Genomic DNA, 19,854 nt, shown 5'->3' on the forward strand with positions numbered 1-19,854 from the left:
AAATTCACATTTTGTGATACAGTTGTCCAACCAAGCAATGTTTACAAAATTGCATATATTAAGGGAAAATGCACATAAAAATGATTATATTGGTGACAATAATGTAAAAATGAATTGTATTTCGAGAAATTACTTGCCTACAAAAATGTGTGTTGATTTCAAGGGTGTTAATTTCAAAGTCACCTACACTGAGGTTTTAATAACATCAGGTTTAAATACATTTCTATTAATTAATCAACTGATCCATTAATTAAAAAACAGATGATTGATCATTTGTATTTTCTAGATGGTATAAAGCAGGAATGTCATTTAGAAAATGTAGAAATTTGCTTTAATGGCAACTCGTACTGTTTGTTTATCTAACAGCATTCCTATGTCCAGGAGGTAAGTCAGTTACCTCTTCTGAATGGGGTTGCACTCCCTCTGAAGGAAAAGGTATGTAATCTGGGCATCTTTTGCATGCAGAACATGTACTTTACCAGTGAGCTATCGTTTCTACACAATTTGTGGGTAGCCATGTTGAACATATTATGAAATTACCTTCTACTAAGTCAGTCCATTGGTCCATTTAACCCTGGTAATATGATCTGAGCTGTAACAGCTTTCTCGAGGTCTCAGGTCTTTCACAAAACTAAAGATGGGAGAAATGAATGCAGAACATTCTGCATGCAAAGTGCATGTTCTGCTAGTGAGCTATCAGAAACTTTGCAGGCAGAGATGGCAGTTAACTGGCTCTTTTTGTTGAGAATCCACACCACTTGTGATTATGCTTCAGGAGCACTCATGGTTCTGGCCAGCTCACTGGTTCTAAGCAATGCATGACTATTGTTATAAATCAAATCTGTCTAAGTTGTAGGTAAGAATATCAAAGACAGATACCCATCCCTTTGCTGCAGAGAAATAATGCCTATTTGTTCTAAGTTGATAGCATCTCTGTATAATCACTTTGGTATTTTAAAAAATCACAACAAAATGTTGGGAAAGCTGTTATCCAAACATTGTTAAAGGTATGATGGAATTTGCCCTCCCTTTCCCAAGTCTAATGGTAGCATGAGGGTTCAAGACCAGGTTAATAGGCAAGATGAGGAGCCAAGAACCAAGTTGCTTGTCAATCCTAGAATTTACTTGGCATTTAAGTAGAAAGCAGATTCTGTTTGAAGTGAAAAATATATTAGTAGGATATGGGACTTCCTGTTTTGTGTGGAAGGAAAGGGGAAATCTATAGCTACAATTTTTGAATTATTTGTGCATGCTTCTTTTGAACGATTACAGTAATATGAGATGAAATAACAAAAACCTGGCTGTCCATATCTGTTCCCCAAATTTGGAGATTGTCTGAGTTCAACTGCACAAGAAATATATGGAATAAAATAACTTGATCACAACAAATGCTCTTACAATGCATTTCTTTTCCCCATTTTTCCCCACAAGGGCCACTAGACCTTGTTAAATCTTGCTCTCTTACACTTATGAAATCTGAAATTGTGCTCCTGGACCAATATTGTAGTGGCAAATTCAAAAGTACAGGGTCCCTTCAGGATAGTCACAGCCATGCCTCTGCACAGCCATGCCCGGCTGAGATTATACAACCTTCAAAGATTATTAAATAATTGACCTAGGTCTGCATACTGCTTTCTGCTTCTCTATCCTTGTTTAGTGTCTTCTCCCACAACAACAGACATCCCTAGGAGCTAATCAGCTTGAAAGGGGAGTGTGTTAGCTACTGAGAAGAGTCTTCTCAGTGGCTGACTCACCTCCTTTCCTGTGATCGGCTCCAATCAGCAGGAAAAGACAAGACTCTTCTCAATGGCCCGTACTCCCCTTTCATGCTAGAGACATTGGAACCCTGCTCCCAAAAAATTAAGAGGTCTAAGACTCCCCCCAAGACCCTGGACCACTACACCCCTATCCTGGACTACAGCAACAAAGTACTGTAGCAAATAAATCTGTATAACCAAAAAGCCATTATGAATAAATACCCCAGCCAGATTGCAGTTGCTTTAAAATCCCTCAATAAGTTAAGACTGCATTGCTGAACTTTAGCCGGAGAACACCTCTTTCAGTTGACTGCTTCTTCACACAGTCCTAATGGGAGATTTGCTTTTTGCTTCATTTTGAAATGGGGATTGTGGAAGAATGACTGTAGTATCATGAACGAAATATGAACATGGATGATGGAGGGAGAAGATGAACCCATGGAAGGAAACATAGTTATTCAGTCCTTGACACTTTTTCAGTCAATACGATAATTACTCAGGAATAACTGCATAAGGATGACAATGCAAATGTGGAATAAATTATTCATGAGGCAGCAGGCATTTATTATTGTAATTTAAATGTCATTAGAATGTGTTCATATAACTAACACTTGTGGTTAATGAATATATTAAGTAATCTCCAACAGGCAAATTCAGTGAGAATCCGAAACTCCTGCACTATAGTTCTTTAGTTGTTCTGAATTCAGTGTTGCTGATATCTGCCATGCTCATTGTTGTTGTTGTTGTTGTTGTTGTTGTTGTTGTACTATTTGTCAGCTTGCCCCAAAGGCTGAAATAATATTAACCCACAGACCTTGTAAAAGTAATGTTTGGGCTACTGTTAATTATCAAGAGGATAAGGAGAAAGGGTAATGTAGTGGATTGCTCTAATCAGCACAAAAGGATGAGTACTCTTCTCAGTAGCTAACGTGCTCCCCTTTCAAACTGATTGGCTCATACATAGGGATCTGCCTGGGACTCTGCTCCCAAAAAAGTAAGGGGTCTCCTACCCCTTGTCACCCCAGATGACAGCACCTCTGATTACCACACTGTGCTGGACTCATCCTTGCCATTTTGATGCTTCTGGCTCCACCTCCAGACACCTGCCTATTGCTGTGAATGTCTCCCATGCAGAAGCCTGGGTGTGAGAAGCTGATCATGCACAGGTTTCTTTGGTCACCACTCCCAGTACCCACGCGAACATCCTTAATGGAATGCACACATGAAGAAGGCTGCAGTGGCTTGCCTGTGGCTTCTTGGTGAGTTTGTGTCAGAAGCTCCAACCTCAGCAAATCCTTGGTGGTTAGGGAGCTCTGATGGATATGAAGGTGGGCCTGGCAAAGGGCCATCTGATGGTCCCCTCGTCCATCAGTCAATCCTGGTGGCACCTGTGGATAGCAGCAGTGCTCTCAGCAGCAACCGCCAGCTGCATCTGGGCCCCCAATGTAGCATTGTTCTGAGGAATTATGGGAAATTAAAATGGTGGATAGACACAGCCACACCAGTGCTGCTTCCAGAAAATCTTTTTTAAAGCAAACCAGGCATCAAGAAAGGGCTCTCAGGATGCTGGTGCCATGGTAGCTATCCAAGGATGCCAGGTGCTGATGCTGGATTGGTATGGATGCTCTTCACTGGAATGACTGGGCAAGGCAGCATATATAAGAAATCCTTGCATATGACCCCGCACTCACAAGAACCTTAAGAAAAAGATTATGATGGATCAAGCCAAAAGCAGTCCAGCATCCTATTCTCTCAGTGACCAACCAGGTGCCTATGGGAAGCCCACGAGCAGGACCAGAGTCCAACAGTGCTCTCCCCAGTTGTGATTGCCAGCAAATGGTATTCCAAGGCATACAGCCTCCAACAGTGAAGGGAGAACATAGCCATTGTGGTTAGTAGCCACCGATAGCCTCGTTCTCCATGCGTTGGATCTAGACCTCTGTGTGCTGGGTGAAGAAGTCTCTCTCTTTCCTGAATTCCCCATCACTCAGCTTCATTGGATGATCCTGGGTTATAGTGTCATGAGAGAGGGAGAAAAGCTTCTCCCTATTTACTTTCCCTATACCCTGCATCACATGGCTCTGGTTTGCGATGATTAAATATGTTTCCCCACTTGGGCACAAGTGTCCAACTGCAACTGTTGTGATATTGTTGCTGACTCAGGAAAGTAATTGAGTTGGGCCATGTTTTGCTTCAGCATTGGGGCAGGGAGGAGGGCAATGAAGAAGAGAGAGAAATTAAAATTTAAGCAGAGAAATCCCAAGTGTTTTCTATTTTCTGATGCATTTTGGTGAAATCAAAATAGCAGGCTCCAAATGTATTCTGGAATTGGGAATGAAGGCTTTCTGTCCTCAGGGAGGGCAGATGATAGTCTCTTTACTGGAAGACACTAGTCTCGGGAGATGCTTAAGCAATCACACACACCTCAGGGGTTGGGTGGAATTCAGGGTGGAAGGACTGAACCTTAGCTTTCTGGGTAGCATATTTCTGAAGCATGTAAACATTTATAAATCATGAGGCACACAAAGCAAATGAGAACACAGGCATCAGCACAAACAAACAAAAATGAAAATGGGAGCTGTAACATGACAAAGGCAAAAGTTTATTGTGTGTACAAAGACAGGGAAGCTAAGTACATTCATATGCACACACAGACACACAATGTACATGGAAAATACACATGCTCAAAGAGAGGGACAAACAAGTATGTTTGACGACAGAGGATGCTCTTGATAACAAGGTGGTGAGAGAAGAAGACACTCTTCATTACTGCAGTAAGAACAGTGGTATTAACAGCAGGTATGCCATGCAAGAAGACTGGAAGGCTGCTTTCAGTATTACACTAGTGATCACATAAGGCACATCATGCATATACAATTGCACTCCAGTATCAGATTTCTTGAGCTGCACAAATATTCTGAGGGGAAAAATATTTATATTCCCCGTGTCTATGTTATACGCTTTTGGTGCTTGATCTATTTTTCATCTCATAAAATAGCAGCATAGTATGCAAGGAAATAACCTTGAGAGTGAAAGGTTCTCTCCCAGATTCCACGGTTCCTTACGCCAACCTAAAATGTAATGTTTTTGTAGAACCCTTTGTGGTGCTTAGCTCTCATCCAAGATTGTTTTTTTCTTTTCTTTATGTGCCCAAGGAAATCTTATGGGTGGCAATTAGCTCTGACCTCTTCTGTAACATACGTTTCAGCTATGTCAGTAAGCGAACACTCTCTAAGGCAGCCTTCTCCAACCTTGTGGGATGCTTTTCCCTTACAGATCTGACTGGTGTGGACCTTAATGTGTTTCTAGCACACGTATCTGTTCACCCAGGCCTTTGGTTAAAGTGATTGACCATATTTATTGTTGTATATGATGTGGGGTTTGTGATCTTGGTTTTACTGTAGATTGCATATTGGGACGGCTACATAGTCCTGCAAAGTGGTATACAAATAACAATTTTTTAAAAAAAACAAAACCTGGTAGTTTTGGACTACAACTCCCATCAACCTCAGCCAGCATGGCCAAGTATCAGGAAATATGGGAGATGTAGTCCAAAACATCTGGAGGACACCAGTAATATATTTGTATTATCAGTATGGGCTGAGAGTATGTGTTTTACTTGATTGCATAAAATACTACTTTTCCCTGTCATAAATACTTTGGGGTTAAAAAATACCTTGGGATATTGGTGGTGTTTGTTCTTTGGTACTAACGTCACCTTGTGTTTTGGGGAGCAAGGAGAATGGGTGCCATCATTTAATTGAATAAGCCCCAGCCAGCATGGCCAATGGTCAGGATGATGAGAGTTGTAGCCCTGCAACTTCTGTTGGACACCACACTTTCAGAGACACTCTTTTTTCTTAATTAAAATTGGAGGCACTCTCTCACAGCTTAAATTAGGTTTGCTTTCAGAGTGTTTCAGAATAAGAGTAATTTGCAGAGGAGCAAGCCCTCTAATTCTGTATGAGTTACACGTCTGGATGTATCTGCTGAATGAAAGAGACAAGCCTAGTGCAACGAGTCATGCAGAGGTGTAACAGTATGAGGGCTCAGTTGTAGGCAGAAGTTTGAAGGGAATCAGGAGCCATGAGATTAACCAGAGGTTTGGAGCTAAGAGCAAGTCAGAACTGGAGGGCAAACAGTGAGGTAGGATGGAGGATCAAGCCAGAAGTAAGGATCAAAGGTATAAGGACATGGCAGAGCTCAGGAAGGCCTTGTAGCTCAAGCAAGGCTGGAACAGAACACCCTTTTACACTTCCTCCTGTCCAGGAGGATCCATAACAAGTCTGAGTTGATGGTGTTAGTCCAGGGCCTGAAGGTATTTCACTGAGAAGCTGCCATCTGCAGCTCCAAGGTTCACCACATGGGGGAGCTGCACACAGATCTGGCAAGTAATTCTGTTGCGCCTCTGCATTGTAAGTGATTGAAGTTTGGGAAACAGTGGCTTAGCATTTTGCTAGCACAGGAGCAAGAAGAGGAGATTGAACCACTTTAGATTTACCTTTATTCTAATTAATGTCAAGGACCCTGCCAGACCCCATGCGGAGACAGAGAAAAAATACCTATCCCATAACTGAGGAAAGGCCAGAGCAGCGAGTCAAGCAGGCAGTCTCCTCTGTGGGTTGGTGCTTTGAGCTCATAAGAGGCACTAATTATTTAATTGATTTGTTCTTTGTGGCACACCAATCTGCCTCTGAATACCAGACTCTGGGGGACACAAGAGGCAGAGTGCTATTTCATGTTCATGTGCTGTTTGTGGGCTTCCCATAGGCATCTGGATGGCCACTGTGATAACAGAAAGTTGGACTAGGTGGGCTTTTGGTCTGATCTAGCAGGGCTCTTCCTATGTTCAGTGCACCCTGAAACACAGTTTGTGAATTACCGAACTAGACGGAGGTATTTAAATCAAGATCAAGAAAAAAAAACTCTTAACTATTTATAAGTCACAATAGGATGTTTAAATACTGTTCCTATCTACATCCCTCTTGTAAGCATCCAGGAAAGTGGATGATGGTAGGATGGCTAGTTGCAGAAGAAGACAAGGCTCCTGTACTTTGCACAGCTTTATAGAAGAGGGGATCTTAGCAGCTGGGCACACACATGTGCATGCACACAATTTAGCTGAAGAGCACAAAGGAGCAGTAAATCCAGGATTTTTGAAGCCAGAGGTTGTTCTGTGATGGCAAGGTGTCAGGTGGACAAAGAACAACCTTATTCTATTAAAGGGTTAGATGCCCTGTCTATCTTTGAATTGAGTGAGGGGATGGGTTGGATCAGCTTTTTTCAGCTGTGGGCCTTCAGATGTTGTTGGACTACAACTCCCATGAACCCTGACTATTAGCTAAGCTGGCTGAGGATGAAGGGAGTTGTAGTCCAACAACATCTGGGACCCAGGTTGAAGAGCTCTAGACTAGATGGCTCCCAAGGTTCTTTTCAACTCTACCTTTATAGGATACTATTGTTAGGTTAGCTTATTTGTATTGGCCTGTATCCACTGTAGCACTAAGTCAGGTTCCCATCAGCTCAAGGATTATAGAACCACAGAATTGTAGAGTTGGAAGAGGCCTATAAGACCATTGAGTCCAACCCCCTGCTCAATGCAGAAATCTAAGGTAAAGCATATTACTGCAAATGTGATGGGACTTGCCCTCTCTTCTGTCTCTGTGCCCCCCTTAAATCTGTTCTAGTGGTTCTTCCTCCAACCCTCCAGAGCAGATTTGGGAAGAGTGTGGGCCATGTGCAGGGGGAGAAGAGGGGGGAAGTCCCATTGCGCTAACAATCCTTGTGCTGATGGGATGAGTCAGCAGAGTACCGCCCATTGTTTTACACAATGTTATATGGATTGATGGTTTAACATCATTTGTACTTATGAATATGATGATGTTTCTTATTTGTTTTGAATTATTGTTCATTTGAGATGTTGTGAGTCATTTTGGGCACAATTTTGTGGGAAAATGGCATACAAATGAACAGATAATGAAGATGATCTCCTCATTCTAATAGAAAGGAAAGCATAACAGGATGTGATCCAAAACCAAACTACTAAACAAATCCAGAGCAAAAAGAATATACATATATTCCTTTGAAATCTTCAAAATCTGCTTTAGGGATGTTTTGCTTTCTTCTCTCACATTAAAAACGGAACTGCATCAAGAACCATGAATCTGCTGCACTGCCTTTCCACTTAGCATCGGAATCTGGACACCAAATAATGCACACCAATGTATTTTACATATGCTCAAAACGTTAGAAAAATGGTGTCAAAATATGACTGTGTTTTCAGTTGCTATTCCTAACCTAGCTGCACTTGTTTGGCCAAGGCATCTTCTGTTGTGCTTTGATGGCTTTTAAAATGATACTGCAATCTGGCTGCTAGAAATCTTCCTGTTCCCCCCACTCCACTGCTGGGTCATCATCCATGCGCAGAACAAGGTAAGAGAGAAGCTGAAAGAGGTTCTGCCACAACAAGAGAGAGACCAAGAAGGAAAGGTCGCTTACGTCTATCTCGCAGCGATCGCCAGCATAGTTCATGTCACAAATGCAATGGAATTTGTTGAGCTGGTTCTGGCAAAGGCCTCCATTGAGACACGGATCAGAGTTGCATTCATTGATATCCACTTCACATCTGCAAGATAAAAATTAGGGTAAGTGCATGGGCCCAACTACTCACTAACATGAATGGAAAAGGTGAGAAGACAGGACTCTCCATTTCGAATGGCTCACTGAAATCACTGGCTCACTGGGATGGCTTAGAACATTGAAGTTCAACTAGGGCAGAGGGAGCAAAGGCCTTATCTGGCAACGTCTGGAGGGTCCCTCCTTTAACCCCCTCCCACTACTGACATTAGACTTGAAACAAGCATGCTAACAACCAGTAGAACAGGTTGTGGGGCATGGTAGGTTGCATGGGGTGTGTGGTGCCCATAATACTTTCTCTGGTTTTCAAAGGTGCCCACAGACCCAAAAAGGTTGATGACCCCTGAACAAGTGGGTTGAGACTGAGGTGGAGTTGCATCAGCTACACCATTCCTATTTTTTTTCCTTTTAATGACTTACCTAACTGGGGTGGGAAGAAATGAGATGAAGGGAGATGGGAGAAAAAAACAGAAAGGAAAAAAAAAGATGACCAACATATAAAGTAAAAAATTAATAGTATAAGGAAGTCTCGTGCTGCTGGTTAGAGTTATAGTTGGGTTCCAGATTTGAAAACGGTAAAGACTATTGGTTTAAAAGAATATTGCAACATAGCACATCATCTTATGCAGTAAGCAGTATTTAAAATGAATGGTATCTACATAGTGTATGTGCCTAAGAGATTGACCCATATTTTACGTTTTGAACAGGTCATAATGTGTAAGTTACATTACTGATTTTTCCCCGCAAAACGAAGCAACAGGATAGTAGTGGGTTTCTGCTGGGATACCCTCTCAGTTCTTGCAGCACTGGTGAGGGCCAACAGACCTTGCTAGTGCTCTACACGAAGTAAGGGTGCACCATAGCTCATGTTACAGGATCTTCTGTAATGTGCTGGGGTTCTGGGGCAGACATGCAGGGTCCTTTGATGTGAATTGCTGAAGGAAAAGGTTTGAAGAAGAAAGCTTGAAAACTCCCAGTCAAGACTACGCACATCTTCCAAACTGGAAACATGGTTTGACAGCTGTGATTTAGCAATCTAGAAAAGGCAAATGAATGATGTGGGATGATGGTGAGAATAGGGTTTGGAATGTCCGTCTAGTTTATTCCAACGATGCATGAATGGTGTAGAGTTGCCATCAACAACTTCATGGAATTGTAAAAGTCATGTTTTTATCAGCTAGTGAGGCTGAAAATAAAAAAGAGATACTTTCATCCTCTAAGTTAGAGTAATCAGGTTGTTTCTAGGTGAGAAAGAGTGGTATTTTCTTTCGATCATAAACCTCTGAGGAGAAGAAAATGCACCAAATATATTTTGAAGTTGTCATTTTCCCCACTTGAATCTGCAAGGACTGGTAGGAGGTATTCCCTGACTGCTTGGGCTATACATTATGACACAGCAGTGACTGCCAAATCCTCTGTACATCGGTACCTAGGATTTTTTTGCATGTCATCCATCATACTGCATGGCTCCCCTTACGTTCGGAAGCACTAAACATCCTTTATAACATAATGGATGGACCCCACCCCTGCCAAGTCAGGAAGCACTACAAAGTAAATGGAGAAGAGAAGAGGCAGGATTAAAGCCATGCAAATGTGTGTGATTTTCCTTTCAAGTTTTAAGGAAAAGAAAAGCAGCCTCAGGAGACTGCTCTCAGGAGCAGAGGAATGGTAGGTGTGGAGAGGGATGCTTAACTCTTCCCCTGTAGGGCATTTTTTAAATTCAAAATTGACCCAATCTGCTGTTCTCTCTAAAGGAGAAAAGATGTATCTTTTCTCACCTGGGGGAAAACACAGAGGAAGGGTGTTTTTGAGCAAAAACAAACAAATATTGCTGGGAAAGGGCTTAGCACCTCCCTGCTGATCCTTGGCCAAATCCATAGTCTTCTGAGGCTCCTTTTCACTTTGGGGAGGAAAAGTGTTAACAGAAAGTTACTCGCAAATACTTGGCAGTTTCTGGGTACTTCCTTAATTTCCATCCATATAGATGGAATAATAATAATATTTTTTGCTCAGGTGCCGCCCTGGGCTCCTGCTGGGAGGAAGGGCGGGATATAAATCAAATAATAAATAAATAAATAAATATTATAAATAATTAATAACATCTCACATACAAATCAAAATGTTCATCAAAGGGTTTCTGTTGCTTACGTTCAGCACCCAATGTCTTTTCATTGAGTAAAGATGTCTTAATCTATCAGTGACCCAGGTCACAGATGGCATTTGTAGGATCTAACAACATGGTTGCATTACCCCAGGCCAGGGACTGGGGGCTTTAATGGAGACCCCCATGCAGAAAGGGCTCCCAGTTACCTTTACTGGAAAGGATCAGTACATGGTGCCAAAGTGAACAGGAATGGAAGCCTTGATATGAAGAAGCTCAACATGTTTATTGTCTCAGAGCTCTTGACTTTCTGCATATGAGTCAGTGCTGAGCTGCACATGCAGTGAAGTCTTCCTTGGCCTGTACCACATCAGTCTACAGGTGGGGGGACTTCATGCTTGAATGGATTTCCAAGCAAAAACAATAATTAAATAATCCCAACCAGCACATAGAAAGCCAGCTTTTTGGGGTAGACTACATTCCTCCTTTTGACACATTGTTTTTAGACATGCTTTCCCTGTTTCCTTTTGTTCCAGGAGTCTCATGATCTGCTCATTTCTTTTGGAAATGAAATAACAGAAAGATTATATGATAGTGAATAGAACCCAATGTTAGTTTTTAGAATCTAATCTTTTCCAGGATGGACTGGAGCTTGGCTAATGGTCCCATTTCCACTGTATGGCATTACTGCATGAAAGAATTCACACATCCCTTCATCTGATATGTCAAAGAATCTCACCGCTGTCCTGCAAATCCTGAAAGACACATGCATTCTAAGTGTCCTTGGAGCTCAGTACAGTTGCCATAGTTGTAACAGGTAAGATTTCTGCTCTCATTCCCGCACACTGTAGATGGTAGCCCTATACGTCTAAAGTAAAACAACAGTGATAAGTCTGTAACATCACTTTACCTTAATATTTTTCAAAAGCAGGTTATTGTTTTTGTTTTTTTAAAAAAACACCCTGTTTATCTGCCATTTAGGCTTCTTTTGGTCATACATGAGTATTGCTTAAATAACATCCCAGTCCTCAACATATTAAGATGAAAATGAAGGCTAATGCAAATGTTATGTTGGCATAACATATGTGGGCCTGCTGCCTAATGCTCCAGTATCACATCTATAAACAATAGGAATGAATTAATGGAATTATCTGTCCATTTCGGTTCTCCCCTTTTCTCATTTTTCTGATCTTAGATTTGGTTCTCCACATTTCTGCATCAACTTGTGATTTTTTAAAAAAATCCTCATGAAAATTCAACATTTTAGTGTGGATTTCTTCTAAAATATATATTTTTGTATGCAGTTTTCACTAATTACACCTTTTTGCAAGCAGATCATTCTAATATAATGCATTTTTGTATATTAATTTCACCAATATATTCACTTTGTACGCACTTTCCTCTAATATGTGCATTTCCATAAACACACTGCTTGGTTTGAGAACTGCATCACACAATGTAGATAAGTGTGAATTTTGCAGGATGGCTGTGTTTCGGTCCGCATATTGTTTCTGAAAGTGCAAATTTAATAAACTCAGCTTTAAATGCAAATGAACTGAATTTGTCCCCCATCCCTACTACACAAGAGCCATCTTGGAGATCCTGATATTGACATGGGTATTTCCCATGAATGCTTCACACTTCCCAGGGGTAACTTCCCAGGGGTAACTTCCCAGGAGGTAACTGTGTCATCCAGACATCTGCGTGGCTTTACCGGAGTGTTACGAGAATGTGCCTTGAACGGGTAGCTCAGCTCACATCACTATCAAGGTAACATTTGGATCAGACCTGCATCTTTCATTAATTATCTCAATGTAAATGAGCTTTTCAGGTGATAAGTGATTGCAGTATATAGACAGACTTTGCTGAACGGCTGATAGCACAATCCTATACATGTTTGCTTATAAGCAGGTATGGAACAGAAGTTCAGTTTGGTTAGGATTTTAATGTAAAACTATCCAATTCGCACTTTCCAAAACAATGTGTGAACTGAAAAAACAAAATTCACACTTCTTTGAATTTTGTGACGCAGTTCTCCAACCAAATAATGTGTACAAAATGTGTATATTAGGGAACAGTGTGCATAAAAATGCATATACAGTACTAGTGAAAATAACATATAAAATGTATCGTGTTAGGAAAAATTGCTTGCAAATGTATGCATAGGGAAAATTACATGCACAAAATTGTGTATTAGGAGAAGTTTGCACTAAAATGCTGACTAAATTTGATGTGGTCCTTTTTAAAAACAAATTTCAAAAATGTGCAGAAATGTAGAGAACTGAATTTAAGACTGGGAAAATTAGAAACTGAAATTGACAGATTTGTCCATCCTTACTTATAAGCAAGTCTCGAGTTCAATGGAATTTGCTCCAGGTAAGTAGGATTGCAGCTTAAGTGGTTATTTTCTAGTAGTGTCTAAACCAACAGAGATTTATTCTCATTCTCTCTCACTCACTCAAACACACATTCACTCACTTTCTCTCTCACACACATACACCAAGATAGAAGCAATTATCTGTGATGAACTGTCTCCATTTTCTTGTGGTATTATGAATGGATAGATGACTAGATTCATTATGCTATAATATATTGTGTTAGTCTTCAAGATACCACAAGACTCTGTTGGTTTTGCTGCAACAAACTAACATGGGTACCCTTCAGGAAAAAGATTTACTAATGCTATCTACCATTGCTTTCACTTATTTTCTGGTCTCAATAGGAAATAAACCTTTTATTTCTTTACTTCTCTTTGTTGTTTGGCTCTCTTTGCATTCCCTTCCCTTTCCTGTTGAAATTTAGACTATACCCTTCTCGGAGCGGGTACCTGTTTCATTTCACTTTGCTTATGTGAATTTGCAAAGACTATATATATTGATGGCCACATATAAAGAATTCATAATGAAGACTGAGGATATGTAGGACCAGATGCCCACAACATTACCTGATATCCTCATAATACAACTCTCAGTAGTGCAATTGCTAACCAGGGGTTTGTTCAGCATTTAATCACTGCCTCATTTAGGAGGTCAAAAGTGAATGATATTTGTAGTGGATGAATTTCTTCATCAGGCTTCATGATAGTACCTGCAAAACCTTCCAGTGAAATTCCCAGCACATAGGCAGGAATAGCTATTAATCTCATCTACACATGTGGCCCCATTTGCACACAGATGGCCACGACAGTCATCTATGTTTTCTTCACATCTTGCCCCTGTGTACCCCAGATCACATATACACTTGTACAGTGCCACTCTGTCACTGCAGTTTCCCTGCACACAAGGATTTGAAGCGCACTCATCAATGTTGGTTTCACAGTGAGTTCCAGTCCATCCCTCGGCGCATGAGCAGCGATAATAACTGTAGAAGTCTTTGCATAGCCCATTGTGCATGCAAGGGTTTGAGTTGCAAGCATCTGATTGAAGACAGCCAGTGACGACGGGATTGGCCGATATCTTGAGGAACTGCTCTTCCTGTGGTTTTTTCATATAGCCATCAGCAGTTTCAAAGTAGGAGAGATGGATGCCATTGATTTCCACAGTGCTCATGCACCCTCTGAATCCATCCATGTTGTCGAAAGCTTTGTCAGCCAGATAGATGTCTATCTCTTCTCTCAGAAAGTTGAGGTTTCCTGCGGCAACCGTACTCGTCGCACTGTCTTTCTCATCATCAATATCAATGTGCCACCTCGAGGACTGAGATAAGGGTTCCATCATTGAGAAGGTCACCTGGTGCCACTTCCCGTCATTCACTGGTTGTGAGCTAGCCAGGCTCAGTGTATAGAAGCTGTTGCCGCTTTGCAGTTGAAATGCTAATTTGGCATCCTGGATGCTGATGGTTACAAACTCTGGCTCCTTCTCAGCGTAAAGCAGGATTGCATTTGAGTCTTGAGTGCGAAAGCCAAAGGCTACATTGTTGAGGTCCCTCCTGATCTTCCCGTTGCTTCTATAAAATATTGCACTGCTTTGGCCACTAAAAATTGCATTGGTGATACCTAGGCAGAGATGGCAAAATTCATTAACATAGAAGAGTGGTGTACTTTGTCATGCATGCTATATTTTAACTTTTTATTTGTTGCATCTATATACTGCCCACATAGCCTAGTACTCTGCTTTCATATCTATTAAAAATACAATTAAAGTTCAGATGATATAAACAATACACCCATAACAGCAGTTAGCGTCACCTTCCCCCAAGCATAAAACTGGTATTTCTTTTTGGTTTCAGCATGGCATTTGCTGGCATGTGCTTGAAAATGGAAAAACACACACACACACAACAAAATAAATACAGAAATAAGGAGAGAGGGGACATAGTTCAGGGGCAAAGTACATTCTTTGCCTGTGGATGTTTAATCTGTGGTATTTACAGTCTAAAGAAGAAAAGGAAAAAGATCGGACCGTAAGTAGGTGATGCAAAGGACCCTCTGCCTGAGGTTGTGGAGAACAGCTGCCAGTGAGAATGGACAATACTGGGGTAGATGGAAGAACAGTCTGACCTGGTAGAGGAGATTCTTACGTACCACATATGCAAGTTTTCATAGGTGCAGTTGGCATTGTTTTTAGCGGAAAGCATGAGGACAGTGGAAAAGATCCTTGCTGGACATCTTAGAGAGCCACTGCCCATCAAAGTACTGGCTAGATATACCAAAGGGCTGCCTTAGCATTAGACAGTTACACTGATTTTTTAAAAAAGAAACTGTTGTACAGGTAACCTTGGATTTGTTCAGCTTACCAAGGGCTTTTCAATGAGAACATCAGTAGTGGTGGGCACAGGATTCCCTGTAGGGCACCTTGCCCGCTTCAATACATCTTCCTCTCCAATCCAAAGGAAAGTTTTAGGTGTGCCTACTGTGCGCTTGCAGTTCATGTAGAGCAACTATGAGTTCAGAAAGTACAGCTGGTCCAGAACACTGCAGAGTGCTAGGAGGTGAAGAGTTACTATCTTGCCTATATTGAAACAACTCCACCAGCTGCCACATAGTTTCTGTGATCAACTCAAAGTGATGGTTTTAACCTTTTAAAGACCTAAATAGCTTGCAGAGGCAGCTGGTGTAACGTACCCTGTCATAACTTTTGCCAGCTTAAGTTACCCCATTCCATCAAGAGGAATGTCACTTACACCACCCTTTTTGCCAATCCCTTTTCTGCTGGGTTGCTAGGTCACGTGACCAAGCTGAAAGGGGTTTGGAATAGGTGTTTCTTTGCTCCGTCCCACCTCCGTCTGCTTTTGGGGACTTACACTGGTGTTTTGGACAGCTGATTCTCAGCTGAGCTGGGGTGAAGGACTTAACACTGGTGTAGCAAATACACATCCATGCTCTTTTCCTTATCTTTTCAGACCAACACATACAATTAGTTTTCATTCTTTCATTTAATATCCCACAAACTAATCCAAAGGATTCACATAGCTTACAAATCAACAACACCAAAAGGTGTAAAAACAATAAGAAGACTTAAGTAGCAATCATAAGACACACACATCAATCAGCAGCCAATTTTAAAAAACAGCTGAAGCTCAACTATCCCAAAGTCTTCCATGGTATGCGCAAAGTTCTCCTCCAACACCACATTTCAAATGAGTTGATTTTCTCTTTCACTGACCAACTTTCACATCCATGCATAGAGATTGGGAATGCAATGGTCTGAATGATCCTGACTTTAGTGTGCAGTGATACATCTTTGCATTTGAGGACCTTTTCTACTTTTCTCATACCTGCCCTCCCCAGTCCTAGCCTTCCTCTGATTTCTTGACTATTGTCTCCATTTTGGTTAATGACTGTACCTCAAATGGTGAGTGTCAAGAATAGCTAACTTTGAGTTAAAGTTGGTCAAGCTAAAATGGTTCAACCAGAGGGAATTCTGGGAGCTTTGTGATCCCTGGGATACTCTGCTGGAGACATTCAAGGCTAAGTGTCAGACAGGCAATTTGCAAATGTCAAGAAGATGCAACTGAACCTTGTCTGTTATCTCTTATCTGCTTCCTGAGATCAAAGTCAGGGAGAGTGGGTATTGCATATCAGGACTGCTGAGTGGGACTGTCTAGCCCCCCATATCTTCAAAGGAGGTGATCACAGAAGGGGCACTTAGGATGGCTAATTGGCCCCCTCCCTGTTGCCAGCAAAACCCCATGAAAATGAAGGGTGATTCTTCAGTTACTTGTTCCCGTTCCTTTATTCCAACTACTTGACCTGCCTGATGATGCTGTTGGGAACCAGACATTTACTATAGTGAGTATAGCTAGGTTAAGTTTTGTTGTGTTGATTGTCTGTTTGTATCTCTCACAGTATTATGCAAATGTATTTCTTGTTTAGCCCGGTTGAGGGCAATCAGCTTTAAAGGAAATATATGCTGCTCTCTTTTTGTATGTACCTTTCTTTTCTATTAAATAAACTACCCTTTTATTAATGGTGTGTATTGCTTGGGGCTATGACTCTAAATACAATCCTTGATCACTGGATGCTACTGACTACCAGTGATTAGTGTGGGTTAATGCCCTAGAGCAGAGGGTGTAACAATAGGTCTGCTCTAGGATCTCCATTAGTGTTCTGAATTTCCTTTATTCAGAGTGGAAGCTAAGAAAGGGGTGGTGGCAGTTCTACCATAAAACTAATCCTGGAAGAGGGAGAGTTTGCCTGGTAAGCAGTGACCCAAAGCAATTGGGACTGTTCTCAGAAGCAAAGGACCCCCTTGGGGTGCTGAGGTCAAGGGACCCCAGGGGGGCAATCTTTGACAGAGTGCATTCTCATATCAGCAACACCTCCCTGGATAATTTTATGGTGCTTCTTCAAGTACTTTGCATGCAGACTATCTAATGTTTTCTCTCTCATAAGCAGCTTTTGCTGTTAAGCTTTCCCTATTTATTACCATCCTAAATGCTCTGACTTTTTAATGGTCAGTGTGTGATTACAGGATTTAAAATTTCATCATATGTTTCACTTTGAGAAACTTGCAGTTGATTAGCATCCAAATGTGTGTTGTCTGGAATGTCTTGCCAGGAAGAGTGGGTTGGGGTAAGGGAGAGAGAGAGGAAAGGAAACCTAAGGACAGGCTGTGGGATTATCCTTCTTATCTTGTTGCATTGTAAAATGTGGGTCACACCAGTACTGAGAAAAGGTGTGGCTGATTTTATAACCTCCTTAAGTAGACACAACAAATAACTGAGAAGTGTACTGCCTTCAAGTCGATTCTGACTTATGGAGGCCCTATGACTAGGGTTTTCATGAGGCTGAGAGGCAGTGACTGGCCCAAGGTCACCCAGTGAGATTCATGACTATGTGGGGATTCAAACCCTGGTCTCCCAGGTCATAGTCCAACACCTTAACCACTACACCACAAAGTAAGAGGGTGAAATCCTTATAATTATGACTGGTCATGCTTGGTAGCTTGAACATGCATGCGTATGGACGACTGACTTTCATGGCATGAATGATATTTAGTAGTTGATGAAAAACACGATGAAATGGTTTCCTCACGAGATTATTTTCTCTCTCACACACACCTAGCAGATAGATATTAGGATCAGATGAAACCTAAGCGATGTGATTCACAACTGTGGAAATGCACCTTCTCTCCTATGTTGCAATGCAAATAGGAATGCATATTTACGTCAGAGCACCCTAGCGAGGGAGCCTGCTCCACGAGCTAGAGGGAGCCCCAGCTGACGAAGCGTCAAGGCCCCAGCTGACAAAGCGTCAAGGCGAGTTAAGCAGCAGAGCGAAAAGAGGGTAAGTAGCTCCCATTTATTCCATTATTAAATTGAAGTAAAACAGCTCAGAGCAATAAGTAATAAGGGCAGCCCAAGGTCACCCTGAGCTAGGAGCCAAATCCTGAAAGAACCTATATCTTAGGAGACAGATCCTAGGAGAAGGAAGCCCATAGAAAGCTAGTTTTCAACACCACCCTAGCAGGAAAGCTTCAGGGGACACTGTAAACAAGGCTAAATTCCAGTCGGAGAGAAGGGGGAAAAGGAAACTCCACCGACACATCCTGGGAGAGAGTCAGCTCAGTCCTTGCTAAAAAGGGCAGCTTCAGCCTTCCTGAAACACAACCACAAGCTCTGTTTCCCTAGGTTAAAGAAAGGTCAGGCTGTTCTAGGTGGGAAAACAACAAACAAAAAAGACTTGCCTAGAAGGCGCAGCCCCTTGATTAGATTAAAAGCAGCCAAAAGCTTAAACAGCCCCGCCCCTCACTCAGGAAGGAAGGAAGGAAGCCTGAGAGAATACTAAAGAGTTAAGCCCCAGCTGATAGCCATCAGCCTCAAGTAACACATCATTGGCTGGCAGCAGTAGCTGGGAGGAACCAGCCACACATATAAAGTCAGAGCAGCCTAGCGAGGGAGCCTGCTCCACGAGCTAGAGGGAGCCCCAGCTGACAAAGCGTCAAGGCCCCAGCTGACAAAGCGTCAAGGCCCCAGCTGACAAAGCGTCAAGGCCCCAGCTGACAAAGCGTCAAGGCCCCAGCTGACAAAGCGTCAAGGCCCCAGCTGACAAAGCGTCAAGGCCCCAGCTGACAAAGCGTCAAGGCCCCAGCTGACAAAGCGTCAAGGCCCCAGCTGACAAAGCGTCAAGGCCCCAGCTGACAAAGCGTCAAGGCCCCAGCTGACAAAGCGTCAAGGCCCCAGCTGACAAAGCGTCAAGGCCCCAGCTGACAAAGCGTCAAGGCCCCAGCTGACAAAGCGTCAAGGCGAGTTAAGCAGCAGAGCGAGTTTGGCAGCAGGGCAAGGAGGCCAGGGCCCCCCACTCTGCCCGTCTGTTCCCTGACCTCAACTAAACCGCAGTCTCCAACCCATTGACGTAATAAACCTTAAACAAATCTATGCAGGTAAGAAGCCAGCAGGGGTGTGGGGGCTTTCCAGTGTTTTGCACCGCCTGCAGCATGTACGACTATCTGCCTGTTGGACAGAAGTTGTGGGTGTGCTCTCGGTGCAATGAGCTCCTGGCTCTCCAGGAACGACTTCATTTCCTTGAGGCCAAGGTGGCGGACCTGGAAAAGCTGAGAGAGGCAGAGAGGTGTGTGGAGGAGGCCTTCAGGGACGTTATAGCTGTGTCCCACTCCAACGATGATAGCTCTCCTGCTATCATGGACAACAATGGTCTCGGGGAAGGAGAGCATCCAGCTGAGGAAGAGGGAAACGATCCCTTAGAAGGGACCCATTCCTTGGGGGATGAGCAGCTATCCTCTCGTGCCGGGGGTGGAGGGATCCTTGCACTGGGTGATTCGATCATTAGGAACATAGACAGTGGGGTGTGTGATGGGCGTGTAGACCGCAAGGTGTTTTGCCTGCCTGGTGCGAAGGTTGGGGATATTGCCCGTCATTTAGATAGTTTGGTAGACAGTGCTGGGAAGGATTCAGTGGTCG

The 19,854-nt window shown here is 42.5% G+C and overlaps 1 protein-coding gene across 1 annotated transcript in view; it reads right to left on the reverse strand.

Annotated features, from left to right (window-relative positions):
- Positions 1–19,854, reverse strand: part of CRB1 (crumbs cell polarity complex component 1) — a 202,147-nt gene that overhangs the window by 20,761 nt on the left and 161,532 nt on the right. Inside the window, exons 9-11 of the mRNA XM_061630658.1 lie at positions 13,582–14,488; positions 11,234–11,362; positions 8,256–8,382 (exon numbers count right to left, since the gene is read on the reverse strand). Coding sequence (XP_061486642.1) covers positions 8,256–8,382; positions 11,234–11,362; positions 13,582–14,488 — 1,163 coding nt within the window. The remainder of the gene's footprint in view (positions 1–8,255; positions 8,383–11,233; positions 11,363–13,581; positions 14,489–19,854) is intronic.

Source organism: Rhineura floridana, chromosome 6, assembly GCF_030035675.1.
Source record: "Rhineura floridana isolate rRhiFlo1 chromosome 6, rRhiFlo1.hap2, whole genome shotgun sequence".
In the NCBI taxonomy this organism is placed as follows: domain Eukaryota; kingdom Metazoa; phylum Chordata; class Lepidosauria; order Squamata; family Rhineuridae; genus Rhineura; species Rhineura floridana.